The sequence below is a fragment of the Oryzias latipes genome, chromosome 14, assembly GCF_053564925.1.
Source record: "Oryzias latipes strain Hd-rR chromosome 14, Olatipes_Hd-rR_3.1".
In the NCBI taxonomy this organism is placed as follows: Eukaryota; Metazoa; Chordata; class Actinopteri; order Beloniformes; family Adrianichthyidae; genus Oryzias; species Oryzias latipes.
In genome coordinates, this window is record NC_136250.1 from 32,088,392 (window position 1) to 32,114,000 (window position 25,609).

The window sequence follows — 25,609 nt, forward strand, 5'->3', positions numbered from 1 at the left end:
GTCAGTAAAGTTCGATTTATTAGATCATTAGATCATCAAAATGTTATACTGTTGGTTTCAATTCTAATCAACTCCACAAAAACATTGCTGTGGGTTCCGTGATTTTTGATCACACGATGGTGACGTGTCTGTGCTTCTTGGACTGAGCCTGTTTCACCAAATCTGGAACCTGAAAACCAAAAAAAAAATTCATCTGAAAGCATCGATGATTAAATCAGAATATTGTGTGAATTCTTTGGTTCATTTCATGCTGTGAGTGAGGCTGGGCTGTTCCGGGAAGCTCCGGATTTAGTCAAAAACTGGAGTCCAAACTGACCTGTGCATTGTGGGAGTAGCTATCCTGGTTTGTAAAAACATCAGCGGTTTCAGCTGCAAACAAACCAGAGGCGGTTATTATCCAAAGTATTGCACACAGATAAAGTGCACAAATAATCCCTGAGACACCATACACACACACACACTCACACACACACACTCACACACGCGCGCACACACACACACACACATACACACACACACACACTCACACACACACACACACGCACACACGCGCACACACACATACACACACACACACATAGCCTGAACACAAACATTCATACAAAACAGCACTAGGAAGGGGAGGTTTTTAGTCCTCAATGGATCAAGCTGATTAGATTCACTTATGTAAAAAACTGGACTGAGTGGCCCCGCCCCCCTGGAGTTCAATCAGGAAGCACCCGCTGGCTCCAAAATGCCAAAATCTCATAGACTTCTGTAGAAAAATAAACAGGTCAGATGAACCATTCTTGATCTGATACCTTTTTTAAAGACAGCCTCATTTAAAAAGATCCTCATTTTTTCATAATATTTTTATTTATCGCAAGTTATTCAAGTTCTAAACTGACCAATCAGATGCCTTAGTAAATACATGTGTGGCCTGCGTGCCCCCACCTCAATGTTTGATTGACAGATTTTCCTGAGCTCACTCTCAGTGGAATGGGTGTGAACTTTGAACACGCCCACTCCTGATTGGTGACAGTAGCTCTGACGCAGAACGGTTTTCACCAATCACTGTTGTCTGGCTCCATCTCGTAGAAAAATGGGGACTGAATTTGCTTATTTTGGTTAGAGCTGGAGGTAAGGCATTTTCTCTGGGTTACATCACACCCGCTCAGTCCAGTTCTATTATACAATCTATGGAATCACTGTATGGACACTGAACCTGACAAGGAACAAAGCTTAAGCCCAGCTTTGAGCCACTTTACTAAGGAGAATGTTTAGTCTGATGTTAGAAACACACGTCTCCTTTAACCTCTTGAGACCCAAGCTAATTTTTGAGCTGACCCTCTAAACATGTAGCCACAGGGCTCCAGTTAAGCAGGGTTACCTACTGTGGTAATACCCAAAATGTGATGTCCACACACTAGGACACCGGGTCCTAAGAGCTTAAAGATTCATCAGACTTCCTGTAGTTCTTGTAGACTTCAGGCCAAAACTGCACATTTGCTGAGTCAGAGCCATTCCTCAGTGTTAAAGTGCAGGAGTGTAGCAGAAACGCGTGCATCTCCTCCATCTGACCTGTATGACGCTGAAATGATGGGTTGTCTCGTCCTCGTCTGTTTTCAGGAACAGCTATGCTGCTTATCTGGCTCTGTGTCCTCACCCTCCTGGGACCCAAAAAGGCCATAAGAACATAATCATTGGGTCATGAAAGCTTCAGAGGTTTCTTACCTCATTTCGTCCTCGTAGTTGAGCTCTAGAGACAATCACAAGAAAATACTGTTACCATAGTATGAAATGTGGCTCTGTTTTAAGATAGACAAGCCTTAAAAACAGTTCCTTATAATACAGAGGTTGGTAATAATGGGGGAACACTTACGTTTTCCTTTCTTTTGTTTGTTGCAGAAAATGATTCCAACAAATAGCAAGACCAGCAAAGCACAACATCCAAAGGACACAACCACAGCCACCAGCACCGTCCAGTCAGGAGCAACTGTTTAGAAAAGATGTGGCGGAATCACTTTTGAAACCAAAACTCTTAAATTCTTGTATTTTGTTTTTGTTTCACAGCTGAAGTGAAAAGAAGGACTACATATAACTCAGGTGAACATGTACACACACTGGTTTCCTCTCTCAAAGTATTACCAAATATATAAGATCAACTCAAATATGAGAAACATAATCAAGACTGCAACTGTTTTCACTATTTGCCCTGACGTGTTTTTTTAACGTCTGTTTTTCTGTCAGGCAGTTCCAAACTATTTTACACAGTTTCAAGTCGGATTCCGATGGGTCATGTATTTTGTTTCCTCATTTGACATCAGATGGATGTCTTTAAGCTTTAGACTTAGTCTAGAATCCCAGTATTCTGTTCTTCAGGGTGGAACTTCCTCCCTGAAGAACAAAATCACCAACATGTACCTGTTCCCGTGCAGACCACAGCCCCCGGTGGGTCTGTTCTAAAACAACTTAGCTTTTAGGTACATTCAACACTTGTTACTATTCTTTTTGAAAAATCCCACTTCCATTTGTGAGAAACTAAAATTAATTGGGGAAAAATTGTAAAAAGCTTTGACGTGAAGTTAGATCGAGCTTGCCTCCAATGCTGATTGTGTATGTGTGTTTGGGGGGAGGGGGGTCAAAAACATGGCAGAACAAAAAATGAAGAGAGCAAAATTTGACTGTTTTTTTTATTGGAAATGGACTATTTCAAGCTATCAAAGCAAGACAAATGCAAAACAATACAATTAACTGAATTTTTTATCAATACAAAGACATCAAACATAGAATCACACATAAGATATTTGCTCATCAAATCATTGATTGCTTGAAAGGGAGTGAAAGGAAGTGAATTTATATAATCCCACCCCTGTTCTACCTCATCATTTTCTTTACATGAATTATTACCTGTTCCTAACTTCTAATGACTTATTTATACTTTTCCAACACAGATTCCAGTCATTGGGAATCCTTTAGTATCAACAAAGTACATGACAAACATGAAGTACTTAATAAAGATGTAAATTGACATAACACTATTTTAAACATCATCATAGCCTATATAGACCGAGTATCAGAAATATGAGCAGTTTTTTTCTTGTCATTTTCTTCCCATCAGGAATGTAAATCACTTTTTGGGAAATCAAGTGAGGTGATTAGAGGTCAATCACTTTAGCTATCTTCAATAATTGATTACGTACTTTTATTTATTCAATTATATGGTAATGCAATGATATAAAAACAGACCATATTATCATTGTCCAAGGTTGGTATTCCTTCTTCTGCTGCCTGATTGACAGCCGTCCTTCTGGATTTCACAGTTTATAAAGCTCTCTGTGCTGTAATGTCTGCAGATATTGCTTATAAGGGTCTGTGTCCTTCTGCAGCTGTTATCAGCGCAGCTGAAAGTTGGGGTCAAGTTGTCTGCAGGTTGGAACTCTGCTGGAAATCCGGGTCACTGTTGACTTTTACAGAACCCAGGTGCCATGATTTTCTTGAAATTATATTTGGCTCTTTCATTTATTACTGCATTTGTTAACTTAGACGTCCATAATCAAACACTTAAAGTCCTTCGTGTTGTTACTAACCAGAACTTTGGACCGGTCTGATGGAGCGAGTAGTTTAATGAAGACCCTGGAGCCTTTAACCCAAGTGTTCTGAATCTGCTTACAGATCTTAAGAATCCTGGCTTGTTTAGTAATTTCCACATTCCGTCTGGCCAGATGGTCACTCAGATAAACAGCAAATCCTTTCAGATATTTCGTTTTTCATCTGAGCGAGTTTATGTTTCTGATTTACAAACCTGATGAGAATCGCTGGTTTATCCGTCTCCTTCCTCCTGAGAAGTGGGTGGTAGATTTCTGTGGTATTGAGATCCAAGGAAAACCCTTGAGATGTGAGAAATGATTCCACTTGACTTTCCAAAATGTCCCCTGGATCAGAATCCTTGGTAGCAGTGATGCTAGTAGCAGCTGTGCTAGCCGCTGTGCTGGCCCTCGATCTTTATTCCAGTGAGAATTACATTATTCATCCTTGCTTGTTTTACCACGTTGTCCAGTCTTTTCTTCGGAATGTCGACCCAGTTACCTCGTTGCTTGTTCTGGGCTTGGAGTTGTCCAAACTCTTCTACTAGCTACATGAGAGGAGATAGTTTAGCTTGGATGTCATTGAGCACTTGTCTGATATCGTTGTTGTCACTTGTTACTTGGTTTTTCTTCGGGGCCATGGTCAGCAGTAATTCAGCGATATTTCATGTTTTAAGTAGCTTGAAGATGTTGATTGCCATCAGAGCTCCCGACAGGTGTTCGCTTATTGACCCGGAATCGGTAAAAAGTTAAACTGGGAAAATATTTTTTTTTTTTACTACTGAAAAAGGTTAAATCTAAACCAAGAAAGGGTTAGGAAGAATAAAAATCACGAAAACTTTCTTACCAACACTCAGGAAGACAGAGTCTGACAGGGGGTTCTGGAGAGTTGAAATGGTGGCCAAACATTTGATGATGCTGCTGCTGGATGCAGAGAAGCTTAGGATACTGGTGGAGTTGTAAAGCTCACCAGAAATCGAGCTGCTGGTGGTGTTGAACAAACTGCTATCCAGAGCCTGCCCATTCTGACTCCAGCTGATTGAAGGTGTGGGGTACCAGGAAGCTGCGATGCACTGAAACTGGACCTTTTGGTCCTGGTTCACGGTTAGGTTCCCTCCAAGGATGTGCAGTGTGCCGCTCTCTGACAAAACAACAAGTTTACTAGTCATCTGACAGGAGAGTGACCAAAACTTATATGTCAAATATGATAGATTGTTGAAAAATCGTTCTGCAGTTTATTAGTGACATGTTCAGATTGTATACATTTTTCTGTTCTACTGTGCAGAACAGAAAAAAAGCCTGTGTATTATTGTGTATGTATAGCACATCGTTTATTTTTGTGATCCATCCATTTTCTAAACCAGCTTAATCCCTTCCAGGGTTGTGGGGTTGCTGTATTCAGCCACAGTCACTACTGGGGGTGTGTATCGGCAAGAGTCTGGCGATCCGCTAGGTATCCCGATACGGGTCCGACATATCGTGATATTGTACCAAGACACATAGGCCGTGTTTTTTTATAACACCCTTTTGCAGTCTGTGCCTTGACCTGAAACCCGTCCAAAATCCCTATCAAATAGAACAGAAGACAGCGTTCCCGTTCTACGTTACAGTTCATCTTTTGTGGTTTCGCTGATTCCTTTAGTGCGAGTATGCTGCTTTTGTTTTTCTTTCACACAGCACACCCTGTTCTGTGTCCTGATTGGTTGGAGATCATGTCAATCAATCTCCTCCATGTCATATCTCCTGATCCCTTCAGATCTACAGGAATCTTTGACCACAACCAATATTTTGTTTTCATTCTATAATCGTGCGCTTCATTTCTATGAAAGTTTGAACTTTGAAAATGTAAACAAAAGTGTGAAAATGTTTATGTCTGTCTGAAAAAAGTGGATAAAATGGGCAGCTGGAGTCTTTTTTGCCATAAAACATACGTAATCCTACTCATCAGATTTCATTGATCACTAGTTATTTTTAGAACGAATGTCCCGCAATAAATGAGGGAACACCATACTGATGAAAAGGTAATACAGGTATCTGTCCAGCTGCAGCAAAAGGCATAAGAATTTTACTTTTCCCATTATCACTGCATGAGAAAAGGATGTGCAGGACACAGAGCAGCTGCTCAGTTTTATTTGTGAAATTTAGCACAAACGGAGATGTGTGAAGAGCTGCAGCCCTCCAATGTCTCAAAGAGACAAAGGCAGGAAAAGAAGTGAAGATTATAAAGATTATTAAACTTGGAAAATCTTTCACTCATTATTTTGTTCATAGTTTCTGTACAGCACAGACTTGTAATGGTTCTATTTTTGAAATGTATTACAATTATTTTACCGAGTTTTTTTTCTGACAAGAAAATTATTTGGTTATTTGCTTCATAAATAGAGTGGTTTATTTTATTAAAAGGATCATGAATGAATTATTGAATGAAGCTTTATTCATATTGCACTTTACAACTCTTTCAGGGTATCAATGGGCTTCACAATAAAAGACAAAAAAATGAAAATGAGACCCATCAGACAAAAAAATGTTTGGGGACCCCCGCAGTAGCATCTACGTGGTGTTGGAAGATTGTTTTTTTTTTTTCTTCTGATCATTCAAACTCCACACGAACGGAGCATTTCTCTTAGTTTGCATTTTACATGAGGTACATCAAGCTATTGGTGCAACTGGCTCCAAAATGAGAACAAAAGCTATAGTGTTGCTATAAAAACTCAAAAATGGTCTGTGTAGCCACCATGATCTTGTTTATTTAAAATTTCCCTCAGTCACGTGATGAGTAGAGACGTCATTAGGCGCACATGTCACTTGTTTTAACATGCCGTTTTTTGGTTTGGTTCAGAGAGGACGCACATGTCACACTATTTTTTTGATGACCGCCAATTGTTTGTAATGAAATCTTAGCCTTTGATCTTTTGTATTGTATGTGTCATCTGTGTCTTTGATGAAGTTAATGAACCAAGACACAGCTAGTGGACTTTTTTCCGTCATATTTTTTTGAACACTTTGCAAGCAAGAACCAGCTGCAGCCTCTCTAGCGGCTCATAAGCCTGCAGCTGCTACATTCTGTTCTAATATATATTTTAATTTTCAATCAAAATGTTTTCGTCTAGATTTCATGTTATTTCTTTCTCTTATAAAGCAGATTACCAAAACACTATCCGCATCTGCTCCTGGTCTGGCCCCTCCCCCTGTCAAATTTTAGAACCCTTTGTGGCCCACGACTCGAAATTTTTCCCCACCCCTGGATTAGAGCATGACATAGGGATCAGAGGATCTGCTCTCCAGTGGTTTAAATCCTATCTGTCCGATAGTTATCAGTTCGTTAATGTAAATGGACATTCCTCTCAGTGCACTCGAGTCAACTATGGAGTCCCACAGGGCTCAGTCTTGGGACCGATCCTGTTTACGCTTTATATGTTACCCCTAGAAAACATAATCAGGAAACACAGCATTAATGTTCATTGTTATGCAGACGATATACAGTTGTATTTATCCATGAAGCCTGACCAGAATGACCAGATAGAGAAACTGAACGCCTGCATCAGTGACATCAAGATCTGGATGACAATTAATTACCTCCTCTTGAACCCAGAAAAACTGAGGTCATTATACTTGGTCCTAAAAACCTCAGAGATGCTTTTTCTGCTCAGATAGTCTCCCTGGATGGTGTAAGTATAGCCCCCAATTCCACAGTTAGAAACCTTGGGGTTTTATTTGACCAGGATTTATCATTTAAGGCTCACATATCTCAGGCGTGTAGAACTGCCTTTTTTCACCTGTGGAATATTGCTAAGATCAGAAATATACTTTCTAAGAGTGATGCTGAAAAACTCATCCATGCATTTGTTACGTCTAGACTGGATTACTGTAACTCCTTGTTAGCAGCGTGTCCTAAGAGTTCCTTAAGAAGTCTCCAGCTTGTTCAGAACGCAGCAGCTAGATTGTTAGCAGGAACTAGCAGAAGAGATCACATCACTCCTGTGTTAGTTTCACTTCACTGGATCCCAGTTGATTCCAGAATCAAGTTCAAGATCCTCCTGTTAACCTATAAGGCCTTACATGGACTGGCCCCGTCCTATATTAAGGACCTCCTAGTCCCTTACCATCCAATCAGAACACTTCACTCACTAAATGCAGGACTGCTTGTGGTTCCTAGAATTAGTAAAAGTACGGTTGGAGGTAGAGCGTTTAGCCACCAAGCCCCTGTCTTATGGAATAAACTCCCAGCTCATGTAAGAGAGGCCGACTCAGTTTCTACATTCAAAGTTAGACTGAAAACATTCCTCTTTGGACAGGATTATTGTCAGACTAGTTAGTATTCAGAGACTATGTAACTTAATGTTAATGTCTTTAAATTAAACTTAATAACTATTTCTTTTAAAAGGCTGCTAGAAGTTGAAGCTGGGGTAACTATGGTGCTCTGGGGTTCTGTCCTCTTTTCTCATCTACTTCTACTCTTCCTCTTCTCTATTCTTGATCATTATTCATCATTTAGTTCTCCATGTCTCTGTTTGCTGCAGTGATTCATGTATTGTCCCTCTTTTCCTCTTTCCCCTCCTGGGGAGTGGGAGTGCTTCCAGACTCCAGTTGGCTCATCCGTGCTCCAGTTCCTGACCGTTTACCTCGCCTTTGCTCCTGCTCCTACACCTGGCTGTGGATCCTGCCTCTGGCTCATCTCTGGCTCGTCTCTGCTCTGTACCTGACCGAGTACCTCTGTGACAAAGCCACATAAATGTATCATGTTTTCTGTATTTTACACCCTATGAGGTGAAGAGGTCCTGTGTTTTCCTTTTATTTTAGTGTATGTGTGTAATTTGGGTATTTGTGTACCGGGGATGCCGCTGACATCACTCCTCACAGCTGATGCGATCAGCTGGGGGTGCGTTGACACACGGCATGGCTCCCGGGTTAAAAAGGGACAGACAAGGTGGGCTGGAAGCCTAAGGAGAGTGGAAAACTCTGACGAGACGGAAAGGGAGACTAAAAGGGCCCTTCCAAGGAGCAAGCACGCACGGAATACCCCGGAAAATGACCATCGGGAGTTACAGAGGAGGATCTGACGTGGACCTTTCAAAATTGTGCCGCGGGGATTATTATTAATTTCTTTGGGGGATGGACGTGGCTGGAAAGTGACCAAGAGCAAACTGAGACTCCCTGACGTTAACCCGAAGGACGGGGTGAGATCATTTCAGTTTTTTCTTTTTCGTTTGACTTTGGGAGGGATCTTTAAGTTGGAGTGCTTACGCGCGTACAGGTGGAGGACGCTAGACGGACAATAGGGAATAATTGTAAACGCGTGCACGGACCTATAATGTAATCGGGAGCGCGATTCATGGAGTGTGACGGGGTTCAATGAAATTATGATGGTTAAAGAACATTTCTTGATTTAAGTGGTTGTTCATTTGTTCATTTGTGTTCCATAGTCAACCCACGACAATTATCTTAAGACTCTAAATGAACTGTAAAGTGTTACACCTCGTCTCTGCTCCTGCTCCTACACCTGGCTGTGGTTCCTGTCTCCGGCTCGACTCGCGCCTTTGACTGTCCCCACAACCACGGCTGGATGAAGCTCGTCTGCTGGACTTTTATATATGTAGTTGTAGATTTAGATAAGTTAATTCTTCTCTAAGAGTTCTGGTAAATCGCCTGTCCGTCCTGGGGGAGGATCCCTCCTTCATGTGGACACCCCTGAGGTTGGGCTATACAAATAAAATTGAATTGAATTTAATGAGATTTTCTCTTTGACAAAATTCAGGACAAAACAAAAGAGAGATGTTATTCAATTCAAGGAGTCAAGATATGGAGCAATAAGTCTGAAACAATCAATTAAATAAACAGAATCACAAATATCCTTCAAAAAACATGTTTAAAAAGCTTAAAAATACATTAAATTAACCTTGTTGCCTAATTCCTGGTATGACTTAGAAAGTTTAAAATAAAACACAAAATTGCCGGTGATCGAGTTATTCTAAAAAAAATTCATGTCAACCATAAACATACCTATTAGCTATATTGCTGAAATCCATCCATCCATCCATTCTGTTTGTTTGTCCAAGGAAAGCGAAAGGTGCAGATAAACAATTGTTCTTCTTTCTATTCCCATTCATTTCCCTCATATTAGAACTTGTGCCAAATCTTTTTTTGAAAAAATCCTGTCCCCCTCAGTGATTCATATAACTCATAAAACTACAGGCTCTAATATTTACTCATTACTCCTGAATGGACACTTGTTTTTCCCCAGAAAAGTCTGACATGGAGTAGAATGAACATAATTAGGATCACTGTAAAATTGTGAAGCTGACCTTGGACACTGAGATTTGCCGTCTTTGGTGTGTAGCTTCCTTGAACGATGCAAGACACTGGTCCAGCGTCTGAACGACTGATGCTGTAAATGGTAAACTGCACGCAGTTCCCGTCCGTGCTCTGGCAGAACCCGGCTGAATAGCGATTTCCTGAAATGACCTCCCCGTTTTTCTGGATTGTGAGAACCTGAAAGCCTCTCACGTGCCAGGTCATGACCTCCCAGCTTCCCTGCACTCTGGCGTAGAACTGGATGTCAGAGCCCAGCAGTGCTGTGGCGTTCATGGGGTCCAGCTGGACCTCTGTCTTCACTGCTCAGAAAAACAACAGTTTAAGTTTGATGTGGTTGAACTTCTGCTTTTATTGAACTGGATTCCTTCACTTTTACTTTCACTTGTATTAAAATCACATTTGTGTTATTCAGGAAAAGGTTTTCTACTTATCACAGTTTGTCACACAACTCGCCATCAACAAAAAGGTTAGAAATCCAAACACTGACCTGAGCGGAGCAGGATGGACATACAGACAAGAGCAGGTGACATTTTCCACAATACCATCATGGAGGAACAGTTTAATGTCTGTGAAGTTGCAAAGAAAAGACAGACATATTTGCTTTTTATTTTTGGAATGGTTCAGTTTAGAGGCTCATAACACAAACATACCAGGGTGGGGGTGAATCAAAGCATGGCTTCAATGGAAAAAATAAAAACCAAAAAATAAACGTAAAAGCCGCTTCAAAAAGTTCCACCCTTTTTAATCATAGCCACTATTCGAACCAGGGCCTTCTTGCTGTGTGACCAGAGTTCTAACGAATACACCTCCGTGCACCAGGTAGAAAAAAAAATCCACTCAGTCCCGAGAAGAGACGCCACCATACCATCCAGAACCTGGAGACCAAGACGTTCAGAGGGGCCCTGCTGTCTTCCTCATCAGTCGAAGGTCGGTCAGCTGCGTTTTCAATGATGGTAACTCACTGTGTTCAATGAAGCGCTTGCTTTCTGAAGTTGCAAGAGACTCCGCCTTTATAACTGACTTCTGGTCAAAGTTCAGGGCCTTATCAGCTCACCTGTCATGAGTCATAATGCCACCAAGCCCTGGAAGGCAGCACATACAGGTGAGGTGAGCAGACCTAGTTAGCCATCAACTGTTGATTCAATCCTAGTTCACCTCCAATTTCCTCCAATTAAACAGCAATAAAACATAATTCCTCATTATTGGCATCAAATCCAGTTTCTCTATAATTAAATTTTCCAGTAGATCTTTTTAAAGTTTAATTTGATTGAAATTACAAACATTAAAATTGCAAGTCAGCAAAATGTTATTTAGGTCTACGCTAACCCCCTAACGCAATAAACTGAGTCCTAATATGATCGTGAAGATTCTTGACAGGCTTTTTTAAACCTTATTAACTTTTAAACCCAACCCTGGTCCTAACGTAACCTTTCACCATGACAATACCAGTAGTTTTCAGGATGTTTGGAAATGTCCCAGCCTCTAGTAAAAGAATGTGAGAACAAAGCTCAGCAGAATTACCTGAATGCTCCAGACCAGGTTAACTGCCACACAATGTGACAACTGATATAACCAATTCCTTTTGGGAAATATTTGATCGGGATTTTAATGAAGTTCCATTTGTGTGTTGCTCACCATGCTGTCCCTGGTGGGGTGGTGCCATGGGCAGCCCATGCAGTGAGGTTTTCTCTGTCACAGCGCCCTCTGCCTCAAGGCAGGCATACTGCAGCCCTTACTCAGTGTTTTTCTAATGCACATTTTCAGCGGATAAAAAAAGACCTAATAGGTAAACAACTGACATCAATGGAATCAGACTGAAGGCAAGAAATAGAAAAATGAGTTACTTAATGATAAAGCATCTTTTATAATGATAAAGAAGACCGAAACAGTAAAGTGCATGTGTCAGCTGGAGTTCCAGCTAGTGTGTGGGCCCAGTGTGCAGGGGAAGTTTGGACTGCTTTCTCATGTGTTTGAACAGGAAATTCATAAAGTTGCTACATTCTTATTAAAGAAACGTTGAAAACCCAAATAGAAAAAAGTAATCATAAAATAGACATGTCTGAAAAAAAATTGGTTTTATTTTTAATTATAAAAACGTATGTTTCCTTTTATTTAATGTATGTGTTCTCTAAGCTTTAAGCCCTGACTGCATGTATCTGGTAGAAAGTACAAAGAGGCTTCGGAGAAGTTCACCTTGACTTCTTGTTGCCATCCTTAATCTAATGATTTTGCTGGAACCTAATATGTCCTTTTTCATTTCTCAAACTGCAATTTAACATTTTAATTCACAAACATTTCCTATCACAGTTGTGGTCATAAGTGTATACACCCTGGAAGAAATTAAGATTTCTTGGTAATTTTTCAGAGCATCTAAATGATAATAAATACTTAGTTTTCACTCATAGTTAGTAGCTGGGTGAAGGAATTCATTCTAAAATATATATATATTTGAACCTTTTTAAATCCTAAAGGCAACAGAAACTTCCCAAATGACCCTGTTCAAAAGTTGACATACCCCAGGTCTTAATCCCTTGTATTTCCTCCTTTTGCATCAACATCTTAAAGTCTCTTGTGGTAATTGTGGATGAGGGTCTTTCTTTTCTTTCATGGTAAAGCATTCTGTTTTTCTTGGCAGAAAACCTCTTTTAAATTCTTGGGCTGTTTTGCTTGAAATAGCCATTTGAGATCTCCTCAGAGCGGCTCAATATTACTGAGGTTAGGAGACTGAGACGGCCACTCCAGAACCTTCGCCTTATTCTGCTGGAACCAATGACAGGTGGATTTGGTCTTTCTTGCTTGGTAACCTAACATACAATTCTTAAACAACAGAACTATTGAAGCCGAGCAGCAATACAAAAAATATAAAAACAAACCAACCAGTATCATGAAAACATGTTAAAAAAACTATTACATGGAGGAAAAGATGGCCGCCCTGATGGAATGACTGATGCGTTTGAGCTCCTGCCTTTATCATTTCTACCTTTAAAATTCTCACTCTCCATAATAAAATAAGTGCAGGGAACAGTGTCTCAATATATTTTAAAGAACCTCTGACCACAAAAATGACGACAAGATCGCGAACAGAACAACAAAAAAGGATGATACCACCAACGATCCTGTCGTGGCTATGCTAAAGGCAATGCTAGAAGACCACAGAGTGTCTCTTTCAGCGGAGTTCAATGCCTCCATCGCACGGCTGGAATCAAAGTTTGACAACATCCAGTCTGCTATTGAAGACCACCATCAAAGACTCTCCTCGCTGGAAGACGCGGCCACCGATTCACGTAAGGATATACACGACATGGATGTAAAGCTAGCGGCGGTGATGGAGGATAATGCTAAGCTAAAGGCGAGGCTTGTTGACTTCGAGAGTAGGAGCCGCCGCAACAACGTTCGAATAATCGGTATCCCTGAGACCGCAGAAGGACCTCGCCCCACTACATTCTTCTCAGAAATGCTGCTGGAGGTGTTTGGAAAAGAGGTCCTGAAAACTGCTCCGGAGTTGGACAGAGCTCATCGTGTGCTTCTGCCCAAGCCGGGGCCTACTGCTAAGCCCCGGGCCGTGGTGGCGTGCTTCCACAATTTCCAGACCCGCGAGCTCATGGTGCGCAAGGCTCGAGAACTGAGAGGGAAGCTGCGGTACAAGGACTCGCCTCTTCACATTGTGGAAGACTACTGCCCAGAATTCCTTGAGCAACGTTCTGCCTATCGTGGAGTAATGAAAGAGCTGTACAACTTGGGCCTCAGGCCCAGTCTCAGGCCTCTTCCAGAGGCTAGCTTTGCCCGAAGACGCCAAGAACCACATTAAACTGCACCAGCCAGCTAGCTAAGAAGCTCTGACTGTATTTTCAGGTGATTTTCGGTCCCTACTTTACAAATGGTGTATTGTCTCACAGGTTCTGCAATTTGCAATTTGTTTATTTAATAGGAAAGTTTCTTGCCTTGACATATATGCTTAATTTGCATTCAGGAGGATGTTTATTTTTTATTTTTGTTTCTATTGCTCTTCTTCCTTTTTATTGGTTTACATCTGCACACGGTGATATATCCTTTTTCACTTTAGTGAGTCTTTATTGACAGGATGCCCCTTTTTTTTAATTCTGCTTCCTCCCTTCACTATTTTGCTATGTTTAGAAGGCTGGGTGATGGCCATGCCCTGCAGTGCAATGGACACTCAAGATGTTATTATTTTTTTAAGGGGATCCAGGTCCAGTGTAAGTATGTGTGGGTCTGTGTGAGTATGTTGTGTGTGTGTGTGGTTTTTTTTCTTTTCCTATCTCTCCTTACATTTTCAAGGGCCAGAACGTCACAGACTTGTTTACAGACAAGTCAACACATCATAAGGTGTGACTAACACTCTTAAATTTATTTCTTGGAATGTTAGAGGTGTTGGAACTTCAATTAAAGCCAAAAAGGTCTTAACTCATCTACAACAGTTGAAAGGTGACATTATTTTTCTGCGAGAGACCCACTTGCGTATAAAAGAAGTAATGTGTTTAAAAAGAAACTGGATTGCTCAAATATATCATTCACAATTTAATGCTAAGGCCAGAGGATCTGCTATCTGCTATTATCCGTAGTAACGTTTTATTTGAACAGCATAAAATCATAGCAGATACAGAGGGAACTTACAGGGCTCCATGGTGGTGCTGGCGAGTTTCTATGGACCAAACTTCGATGATGACGCTACCATACAGAAACTATTTTCTATATTATCAGGATTTGAAAATTACCACCTTATTATTGGGGGAGATTATAACTTAGTCCAAGATGTTATACTGGATAGGTCTTCTACCAAGGCCACTCCACCAACCAGATCCTCATGTGCCCTCGATGTTTTTAAAACAGAACTAGGACTGATAGACCCGTGGAGATGTAAGAATCCCACCACCAAAACATTCTCCTTTTTCTCCCATGCCCACCAAACGTACACACGCATAGATTTTTTTCTCATTGACCTTAGACTGCTATCTGTAATTCAAACCTGTACTTACAACACGATAGCCATATCAGATCACGCACTAGTTCTATTAGAACTGGCACTCGGTTCACAACCCCGCGCTCCTAAACATTGGAGATTTAATTCTAACTTATTGATAAGAAACGACTATAAGCAATTTTTAAGAACTCATATTACACTTTTCTTCTAATTAAATGACGCTGCGGAAATATCTAGAGGCATCCTCTGGGAGACGCACAAGGCCTACATGAGGGGTCAGCTTATAAGTTTTGTCTCTAAAATGAAAAAAGAGGAGTCATCCCAAAAGAGCAATTTATTAAATAATATTAAAGATCTTGACAGTAAACACTCATCTTACCCAAATCCCAATCTTTATACTGAACGAGTAAAACTTCAGACCAATCTTAATTTAATCACAACCACTGCGGCTATGACCCAGCTTGTGAAGACCAGACAGAATTTTTTTGAATCCGGTGATAGAGCAGGGAAACTTTTGGCCCATGAAGCTCGGGCTGCAGCAACTACCAAATTAATTTCGAATATCAAACGTGATTCGGGTGAAATCACTTCAGACACCAGGGAAATAAATGAAGTATTTGCAAAATTCTACTCTGAGCTATACACCTCCAACTCACCACCTAGTGCTCAAGACATGTTTCAAAGGGCGGAATTTCCACAGATAGACGAGGAGGATGCAAAAAGCTTGGGTGAACCAATCACAAAAGCCGAAATTCAACTAGCCATCAATTCTTGAAATACAGGTAAATCACCCGGCCCAGATGGCTTCTCTGTTGAGTATTATAAAGCCAATTCAGACCTTTTGGCTCCAGCCTTAAAAGAGGTGTACAATGAGGCCTTTTTGAAATCATCACTTCCAAATACTCTGTCTGAAGCAACCATATCCTTGATTCTAAAAAAAGATAAAGATCCCCTCCTGTGCAGCAGCTACAGGCCCATCTCGCTGCTCAATGTAGATTTTAAAATTCTTTCCAAAGTTCTTGCCTCCCGTCTTCAACATGTGTTGCCCAAAATCATTTCTCTGGACCAGACAGGTTTCATGGCTGGGCGCCACTCTTACCATAACACCAGACGGCTATGGAACATTATCCATTCACCTTGCCGCTTAGCACCAGAAGTCTTAGTGTCACTCGACGCCGAGAAGGCTCTTGATCGCGTTGAGTGGACCTTTCTATATGAAACAATGTCCAGGTTTGGCCTGGGCAATGACTTTATTGAGTGGGTCAAGCTGCTTTATTCGTCTCCAATGGCATCAGTTCGGACAAATAACACCCTATCACCTCCCTTTCCTCTCAGGAGGGGTACAAGACTGGGGTGTCCTCTTTCGCCTGCGCTATTTGCCATCGCGATAGAGCCGTTTGCTATTTGGTTGCGTGCAGAAGAAAGATTTAAAAGTATTGTTAGATCTGGCATTACCCACAAGGTGTCGCTCTATGCAGACGATGTTCTCCTTTATATTTCTGACCCACTTAAGTCCCAGCCCATACTAGTGGACATTTTGGATCAATTCGGATCATTCTCAGGTTATAAGGTTAATTACCAGAAAAGTGAACAATTTCCTTTTAACCTCCCAGCCAGAGAGATGTCTCATTCAATAGCCCCTTCATGCAAGTGGAATCTGGCTTTAAATATTTAGGTATATTCATATCTTCCTCTACTTCCGAAATGAAAAAATGCAACTTTGAATCCCTCCTGAAGAACATTGGAGAAGACTTTGATCGTTGGTCAGTTTTACCTCTGTCACTGATTGGGCGAGTGAATCTTATCAAAATGTCCGTCCTTCCTAAATTCCTGTATCTCTTCCAGCACATTCCTATACTTATTAATAAAGCTTTTTTCGACAAACTGGAAAAACGAATTTTCTCACTTCCTATGGAGCGGGAAAACAGCTATAGTCCGTAAATCTGTATTACAGTCACCTAAGAACATAGGAGGTCTTGGCCTCCCCAACTTAAGACAATATTACTGGGCAGCAAATATACAGAAGCTCCTATACTGGATGTATGATGATGATATTTCCCTGCCTGTCTGGGTGCAAATGGAGAAGGGATCTGGTCCCTACTCACTGCCTTCAGTTCTTTGCTCGCAGTTTCCATTGACATTACCTCTTTTTAGAGACAATATCATTGTAAAGGAAACAGTTGCCATCTGGAGACAATTCAGAAAATATTTTGGTCTGCATGGTCCTTCAATACTATCTCCCCTACTAAATAGTTGAAATTTTGCTCCCTCCTCCACTGATGCGGTTTTTAAAATTTGGCATAGTAAAGGACTTAAAAAAGTCAAGGACCTATATACCAACAATATCTTCTCAACCTTTGCTAATCTCTCAGCCAGATATAACTTACCCAACTCACATTTTTTCCGTTTCCTCCAGGCAAGAGATTTTGTGAAGAAAAAATTCCCTCATTACCCTAACCGCCCCCCCGAAACTTTTTTAGATACCTTATTGAAGGTGGACCCACAGCAAAAGCACTGTATTTCAGTTCTTTTTTTTTTTATTTATTTATTTTTTTTACTTGTCCTGTCCAACAGCTGGGCAGACCGACGAGAGCTGAGGGCCTCTTGTGTTGGACATATTTTGCTTTAACAAGAGGGGTTATTAATCTTCAGACAATCCAAAGGTCTTCTTTCTCTTTCGGCTTTTCCCATCAGGGGTCGCCACAGCGAATCATCCTTTTCCACCTCACTCTATCATGAACATCTTCTACCCTAACGTTAGCCAACTTCATGTCCTCTGTTAAGACATCCATATATCTCCTCTTTGGCCGTCCTCTTGCCCTCCGGCCAGGCAGCTCCATCTCCAACATCCTTCTACCAATATATCTACTATCCCTCCTCTGAACATGTCCAAACCATCTCAGTCTGGCTTCTCTGACTTTGTCGCTAACACAGGCAACGTGAGCCGTCCCTCTGATGTACTCGTTCCTTATCCTGTCTAACCTGGTCACTCCTAAGGAGAACCTCAACATCTTCATCTCCGCTACCTCCATCTCAGCCTCTTGTCTCTGTCTCACTGCTACCGTCTCTAACCCATAGAGCAGAGCTGGTCTCACCACTGTCTTGTACACCTTTCCTTTGAGTCTTGCTGACACTCTTCTGTCACACAACACTCCTGACACTTTCCTCCAACCGCTCCAACCTGCCTGCACTCGCCTCTTCACCTCTTTTCCACAATCCCCATCACACTGAACTGTTGACCCCAAGTACTTAAACTCCTGCACCTTCTTCACCTCAGTCCCCTGTAACCTAACGCTTCTACCTTGATCCCTCTCGTTCAGACACATGTATTCTGTCTTACTACGACTGACCTTCATACCTCTTCTTTCCAGAGCAAACCTCCACCTCTCTAGCTGTTCCTCCACCTGCTCTCTACTCTCACTGCAAGTTACAATGTCATCCGCAAACATCATTGTCCAGGGAGATTCCTGTCTTACCTCGTCTGTCAGCCTGTCCATCAGCATAGCAAACAAAAAAGGACTCAAAGCTGATCCTTGGTGTAGTCCCACCTCCACCTTGAACTCCTCTGTCTGACCTACAGCACATCTCACCACCGTCATACTTCTCTCATACATGTCCTGAACTACTCTGACATACTTCTCTGCCACTCCAGACGACCTCATACAGTACCACAGCTCCTCCCTCGGCACCCTGTCATACGCCTTCTCTAAATCTACGAACACACAATGCAGCTCCTTCTGACCTTCTCTGTACTTTTCCATCAACATTCTCAAAGCAAAAATGGCATCAGTGGTGCTCTTACGGGGCATGAAACCATACTGCTGCTCACAAATCTCCACCTTCTTCCTAAGCCTGGCTTCCACTACTCTTTCCCACAGCTTCATTGTGTGGCTCATCAACTTTATTCCTCTATAGTTGCTGCAGTTCTGCGTGTCACCCTTGTTCTTAAAGATCGGGACCAGAACGCTTCTCCTCCATTCCTCAGGCATCTTCTCACTCTCTAAAATCCTATTGAACAACCTTGTTAGAAATTCCACTGCTGTCTCTCCTAAGCACTTCCATACCTCCACAGGTACGTCATCAGGACCAACGGCCTTTCCGCTCTTCATCCTTTTCAGAGCCTTCCTAACCTCATCCTTTCCAATCTCTGCTACTTCCTGCTCCACAACAACCACATCTTCCTCCCTTCTTTCCCTGTCATTTTCCTCGTTCATCAGCTCCTCAAAATACTCCTTCCATCTTTTCTGTACACTCTCTTGGGTTGTTAGCACCTTTCCATCTCTGTCCTTAATCGCCCTTATCTGTTGCACGTCCTTCCCATCTCTGTCTCTCTGTCTGGCTAGCCTGTACAAGTCCTTCTCTCCTTCCTTTGTGTCTAACCTGTCATAAAGCTCATCGTAAGCTTTCTGTTTGGCCTTTGCCACCTCTCTCTTCACTCTACGCTGCGCTTCCTTGTACTCCTGTCTACCTTCCTCAGTCCTTTCTACATCCCACTTCCTTTTAGCCAACCTCTTCCTCTGGACGCATTCCTGTACTTCCTCATTCCACCACCAAGTCTCTTTACCGTCTTTCCTCTTTCCAGATGACACACCTAGCACCTTCCTACCTGTTTCCCTGATAATCTCTGCTGTAGTTTCCCAGTCATCTGGAAGTTCATCCTGACCACCCAGGACCTGCCTCAACTTCTGCCTAAATTCCTCACAAGTTTCTTCATTCTGTAGCTTCCACCACTTGGTCTTCTTTTCTGTTTTCCCTATCTTCTTCTTCCTGACCTCCAGAGTCATCTTACACACCACCATGCGGTGCTGTCTGGCTACACTCTCTCCTACCACCACTTTGCAGTCATTAACCTCTCTCAAATGACCTCGTCTACATAGGATGTAGTCCACCTGAGTACTCCTACCTCCACTTCTGTATGTCACTCTATGTTCCTCTCTCTTCTGGAAGTAAGTGTTGACTACAGCCATTTCCATCCTCTTCGCAAAGTCCACCACCATCTGTCCCTCCAGATTCCTTTCCTTCACACCAAACCTGCCCATCACCTCCTCATCACCTCTGTTGCCCTCACCAACATGCCCATTAAAGTCTGCTCCAATAACAACTCTCTCTCCTCTGGGAAAACTCTCTATGACCTCATCCAACTCACTCCAGAATCTCTCCTTCACTTCTAACTCACAGCCAACCTGTGGCGCATACCCACTGACTACATTCACCATCACCCTTTCAATTTCTAACTTTAGGCTCATCATCCTGTCTGAGACTCTTTTCACCTCTAGAACACTGTTTACAAACTCCCCCTTCAGAATCACTCCTACCCCGTTTCTCTTCCTATCAACACCATGATAGAATAGTTTGTATCCTCCTCCAATACTACGTGCCTTGCTGCCCTTCCACCTTGTCTCCTGCACACACAGTACATCTACCTTCCTTCTCTCCATCATGTCTGCCAGCTCTCTGCCTTTCCCTGTCATTGTGCCAACGTTAAGAGTCCCTATTCTCAAACCTATGTTCCTGCCTTTTCCCTTCTCTCTCTGGCAACGGACCCTTCTGCCTCCCCTCTTTCTTCGACCAACAGTAGTCAAATTTCCACCGACACCCTGTAGGTTAACAGCATCGGTGGGGGTCGTTGTTAACCCGGGCCTCGACCGATCCGGTATGTCTAAAGTGTTGTGGATGATTCGCATGGTTATTTTGGCAATTTTTACGCCGGATGCCCTTCCTGACGCAACCCTCTCTATTTATCCGGGCTTGGGACCGGCACAGAAGTTACTGGCTTGCAACCCCTGTGGCTAGATTTTCAGACAATCAGGATTGATTGGATTGATTCAGACAATCCAAAGGTATGTCTGAATAAACCCCTTTTGTAATTGAGGCCAAACTTTATTAATTTCAAACATGTCTGAAAATCTTTGGTGTTGGACCGGACGGAAAAGGAAAGAGGGGAAGAAGAGAGAGGGACGATAGAGAGAGGGGGGGTAGGGGGTGATAATAGGAGGGGAAGGGGGATAAGACCATGAAGCAGCATAAAGCAACAAGTTTACTGGTTGTTAATCATTATGGTAAGGTTCAAATGCAGTACAAAAAGGGCGGGGCCTGTCCACACACACACTCAAATGTGATAAACACACCTGCTAGCTGCAAAAATGTCCACCTGTCGACATGTACACAAAACAGATAGTGTTCATACACGCATACTTATGCCTTAAAACCAACTAGTGTGAAATATTTCAGTCATTCAGTCATGCAAACTGTTAGTGCAAAGGTGAGCTAACACCTGTGCTCAGGTGAGTGTTTATGTTCTTCTAAAATGGATGGTGGAACGTGAAAAGAAGGAGGGAGAGTGCCCAGCCATCCCCACCCCAAGACCCCCACCGCAGCAGCAGCGGCAGCCGGAATCCCCCCAACGCCACACGGGAACCGGCAGGGAACAACCGCCGCCCGGGCGACCAAGCCCGCCACCCAGGCCAGGGCCAGCAGGGCCGCCGCAAGGCCCCCAGAGCCAGAGGCCAGGGAAGCACGGAGGGAAAGAGAGCGCCGCCCCAGCCCAACCAGGAGAGCAGCCCCCCCGCCGCGCCGGGAGAACCCAACGCAGAGCCCCACCGGAGAAGGACGCCCACAGCCCCAAACGAGCACCCCACCACCACCCAGGAGTTCCGGGCATCCCCCCGCCCCAACCCCAGGTACGAGCCAGGACCCCCCAAGGGAGACCCGCTCCGCACTCCAGGCAGCCATCCGCCCGGCCCACGGTTGGTCCAGGGAGGAGCAAGGCAGGGGGCCCGCCGCCCCCGCCCAGGAGGGGGGAACCCCGGGGAAAAAAAGAGGGCCCACAAGGGGTGTTATAAATATGGCCCGACCAGGCTCGGCCACAGTTGGAAATTTGGCGGGGCCCAGCACTCAGGAGCAAGGACTGTATTTCAGTTCTAACTGGAATGATTGACACAATAGTCAGTAAGTCAATTTCCTTCATGAAAACCACCTGGGAAGGGGAATTACATATGACACTATCTGAAGAACAATGGGATACAGCCTCAAAGTTTATACACTCGTCCTCTATATGTGCCCGAAATGCCTTGATCCAGTTAAAAGTATTTTACAGGATACATTACACAAATGCAAAACTATCCAGAATCTGCACATCCATCTCTGATAAGTGCAACCGTTGTGGACACTCGCCAGCAAACCATACCCATATGTTTTGGGCCTGTTCTAAATTAAGACGTTTCTGGACACATGTTTTTAACACTCTCAGCCAGACATATGGAACAAGGCTACTGCCTAACCCAGTGTCCGCTATCTTTGGTTTTGCGGTTGATATGAATCTCTCTGGACCTTGCACACGTGCTCTAGCATTCACTACCTTGTTGGCCAGACGATTGATTTTGCTTAGGTGGAAGCTCCCTGACCCCCCCTCACATGACTATTGGGTAAAGGAGGAGCTATATAACCTGAAACTTGAAAAGCTGAGGTTCTCACTAAAAGGATCTCTAATTAAGTTTAAAGAGACATGGCATCCATTTTTATCACTGGTAGATACACTTACAATGGTCCCAGAGGCAGAAACTGACTGACCCCCCCCCCCCCCCCCCCCCCACACACAAGTTTTACTATCGCCTCCCCCTTCTTATTTTTTTATTATTTTTATTCTTCTTTTTTTTTGTGTGTGTGTGTGTGTGTGTGTGTATGTGCGTGTGTTCTTGTATTTGTGCACATAAGTAGAGACTGGATCTCTATTATTTCCTGTCTGTATGTGTATGTGTGAGTGTGTATACGCATGACCTGGATATGGGAATGTTCTGTGTTCGGGGTGGGAGGAAAATGGGGAAACAGAGCTGTATTGTCGTCTAAACACGTTTACCTTTTGAAAACATGCTCTGTATGTTAATATGTTCTAAAAACTCAATAAAAAAAGTTGGAATAAAGAAAACTATTTCACAGAAATATTAGAAAAATTAAATCAAACACTAAGAAAATGTGGAAGTACTAAACAGTGTCATTAGAAAACACAAAGAGAAAACAAATTACCCAGACTCTCTAGTTGGTAAAAATGAGATGTGCAATGATATTCAGGACATGACAAAGGAGTTTAATGAATATTTTGTAAAAATAGGGCCAAAGTTAGCCGAGGAAATAAACTTAATATCAGAAAAAGAAACACCTGATCACTGCATAAAAAGAAATCCTAACTCGATATATTTGAGACCCATGGAAGCAAAGGAAGTTCTAAAAAGCGTCAACAAATTCAAAAGCAAAACATCTACAGACTGTAACGGAATCATTATGATGGTGATAAAAAAGGTCATTGATTCCATTGTTGACCCGATAACCTATATTCATAATTTATCCTTTCAAAAAGGAACATTTACACAGAAAATGAAAATAACCAAAGTAATTCCATGACACAGATCAGGGGACAAACACCAACTAACAAACTACAGACCAGTGTCTTTACTCTGACAATTCTCAAAAATGGGATGTCCAGTTTGGCTTAGTCAGTTTGTTAGTTCAATTTAGTATTTTTGTATCCATGATCCTTTTGATTTTATGTTTAACTTTTTCAATTACCGATACGAAAGCCCATCGAGACAACTGTTGTTGTGAGTTTGGGCTATACAAATAAAATTGAATTGAATTAAATTAAATCTAAGCTGTGGAGTTCCACAAGGGTCAATAGGTCCCACACTGTTCATCCTTTACATTAATGGCATCCACATCGTGTCAAATACACTCAAATACTTTTTATATGCAGACGACACATGTATAGTCTGTACAGGGGAGAATCTCAGGGAAACTGTAAAAAAAATAGTTAATAGAGACTTAGATAAACTAAAACAATGATTTGACAAAACTCTCACTCGGTGTTAACAAAACTAAATTCATGATTTTCGGAAATCGCCACATTCCTGCAGATTTAGAAATAAAAGTTGCCATTGATAATCATGTTCTGGAAAGAATGACTGAACTCAAGTTCCTTGGAGTAATTATGGACGACAAAATAAACTGGAAACCACAAATAAAGCAGGTCAGAGCTAAACCTGCTAAAAGCATAGCAGTGTTGGGACAAACGCACCATACTCTCACTCACAAAGCATGTTTACCAATCATCCATAATACTACCATATTTACAGTACAATGTAGAAGTTTGGGGAAATACTTATAAAATAAATCTACAGTGTTTATGTATCTGGAACAAAGGGTAGACTGACGGTTTAATTTATATTCTTATTTGTTTTGAATTTCACCAAATCCTGATCATTTTATATATATTTTAAGACATGCTCATTTTGTTCATAATCAGGATTTGTACTGTATATAATTTTGAGACATGAGTGCAAATATCTGTGCTATCACTTAAAGAGAATTTTCTATTTTTTGCGCACCGCCCCTTTCCTCTCAGTTTGCGCTGAGGGAGTAAGCCCTGGCTGCAGTTGCTGAGAAGACTGAGAGAAGGAAATACTTTTGTTCTCTGCTTTCATTTTGAATATATTTTGTTGTTTACTGCTGAAAATGCAACAGAAATGGTGTTAAAATAAAATTGTTACTGTGTGTGGTGAATGCTGTTTCAGTCCAGTGCAAACTTTGCAGATATGTTACAAGTTTGTAGAAGACATGTGGGGAAAATTTCCCGGTTTTCTGCTCAACAGGATACTGCGACCCCATGTGTTAAACCAGGGAACTGCATGTCACCAAGTTGTCTTCATGTTTTGTTTGATATGCACAGGTATGGACTATGTTTTATGTGTTTTGTGTAATTGATGGTAATGCTGGTTGTCCTGGACGTTGTTTTAAGTTGAATGTATTTTAATATTTTGAGGTCTTATAAGTATTTTGATTCTATATTATTTTACTATTTCTTAAAAGAAATACTTTGAGTTATTATTCTTATTTTGTGAAAGTTTTCTCTGAGTTCGCGCTGAGACGACTGAGAGGAGGAGACTGCGACCCCATGTGTTAAACCAGGGAACTGCATGTTGCCAAGTTGTCTGTTTTGTTTTGATATGTACAGATCCCGCTGTGGTGATCAATAAAAGGGCAGCAATCAGCAGATGCTCAGGTCCAGACTCTCCTCGTTTGTCCAGCAACACACAAAAAAGAACACAACGCAGATTTTAAAAAAGCTGTCAGAATTGTTCATGGAGTGGATTATAGGACACATACAAATGCTCTATTTTTAAAGTTGGGTTTATTGAAACTATAGGATCTAATGAAACAGAAGACGGCTCTCATCATGCATAAATCCAGAAACAACTTACTTCCAATAAACTTACAGCAAATGCTCAAAGACAGAGACGGGAGTTACAATCTAAGAAAACGACTGAATTTCAAAAAGCAGTGCATTCACACAACAAAAAAGAAAATGTGTCTATCTAATTGGGATGTAGATTTATGGAATGGATTGGATGAAGGTTTAAAACAAAGAAAAGTTTACATGTATTCAAAAAAACCTACAAGAAGTCACTAATAGTACTGTATAAGGCCAGAGATGATGAATTAAACAAAAAATGTCACTTTAGCACAGTTGCCATAAAGAATTGTAATGTGAATGTTTTGTACATACCTGTAAATAGAAATACGCACATCAAGTTCTGTAAAAAGAGGTGGGATCAGATAAGATTTCCTCTTCAACCCACTCCTTTTTCAAACACACTGTTTTGTTTTATGTCTTTTTTTAAACCATTGTGTTGATTTTTCATTTGTGTTTGAAATGAAAAAAACTGAAACTTATCTCCCTTTCCTGTTTTGTACAGGTCACTTCCCTTTTCCCGTAGATCTGCTGACAGCTCTTTAGCTTTCC

General features: G+C 41.8%; 2 protein-coding genes across 4 annotated transcripts in view; both read right to left on the minus strand.

The window, feature by feature from the left end:
- Window positions 1-10,881, minus strand: igsf5a (immunoglobulin superfamily, member 5a). Of its 3 annotated transcripts, none has more exons than XM_011493027.3 (9): window positions 10,744-10,881; window positions 10,366-10,444; window positions 9,869-10,177; window positions 4,537-4,707; window positions 1,862-1,975; window positions 1,714-1,738; window positions 1,561-1,649; window positions 317-369; window positions 1-169 (listed from the first exon to the last, which is right to left on the minus strand). In XM_011493027.3, exons 1-9 carry the CDS (start codon window positions 10,744-10,746, stop codon window positions 110-112), a joined length of 903 nt encoding a protein of 300 aa, XP_011491329.1. In that variant the 5' UTR covers window positions 10,747-10,881; the 3' UTR covers window positions 1-109. The 3 variants fall into 3 exon arrangements, with proteins under 3 accessions (XP_011491329.1, XP_020555790.1, XP_004084753.1); XM_020700131.2 differs by having other exon boundaries at window positions 4,414-4,707; XM_004084705.4 differs by having other exon boundaries at window positions 4,414-4,707; window positions 10,529-10,863.
- The window catches only part of LOC101155900 (glucose-6-phosphate exchanger SLC37A4), a 26,068-nt gene continuing 11,321 nt past the window's right edge, over window positions 10,863-25,609 (minus strand). The window contains exon 10 of the mRNA XM_078930933.1: window positions 10,863-10,960. The gene's annotated coding sequence lies outside the window, so the exon portion shown is untranslated. The remainder of the gene's footprint in view (window positions 10,961-25,609) is intronic.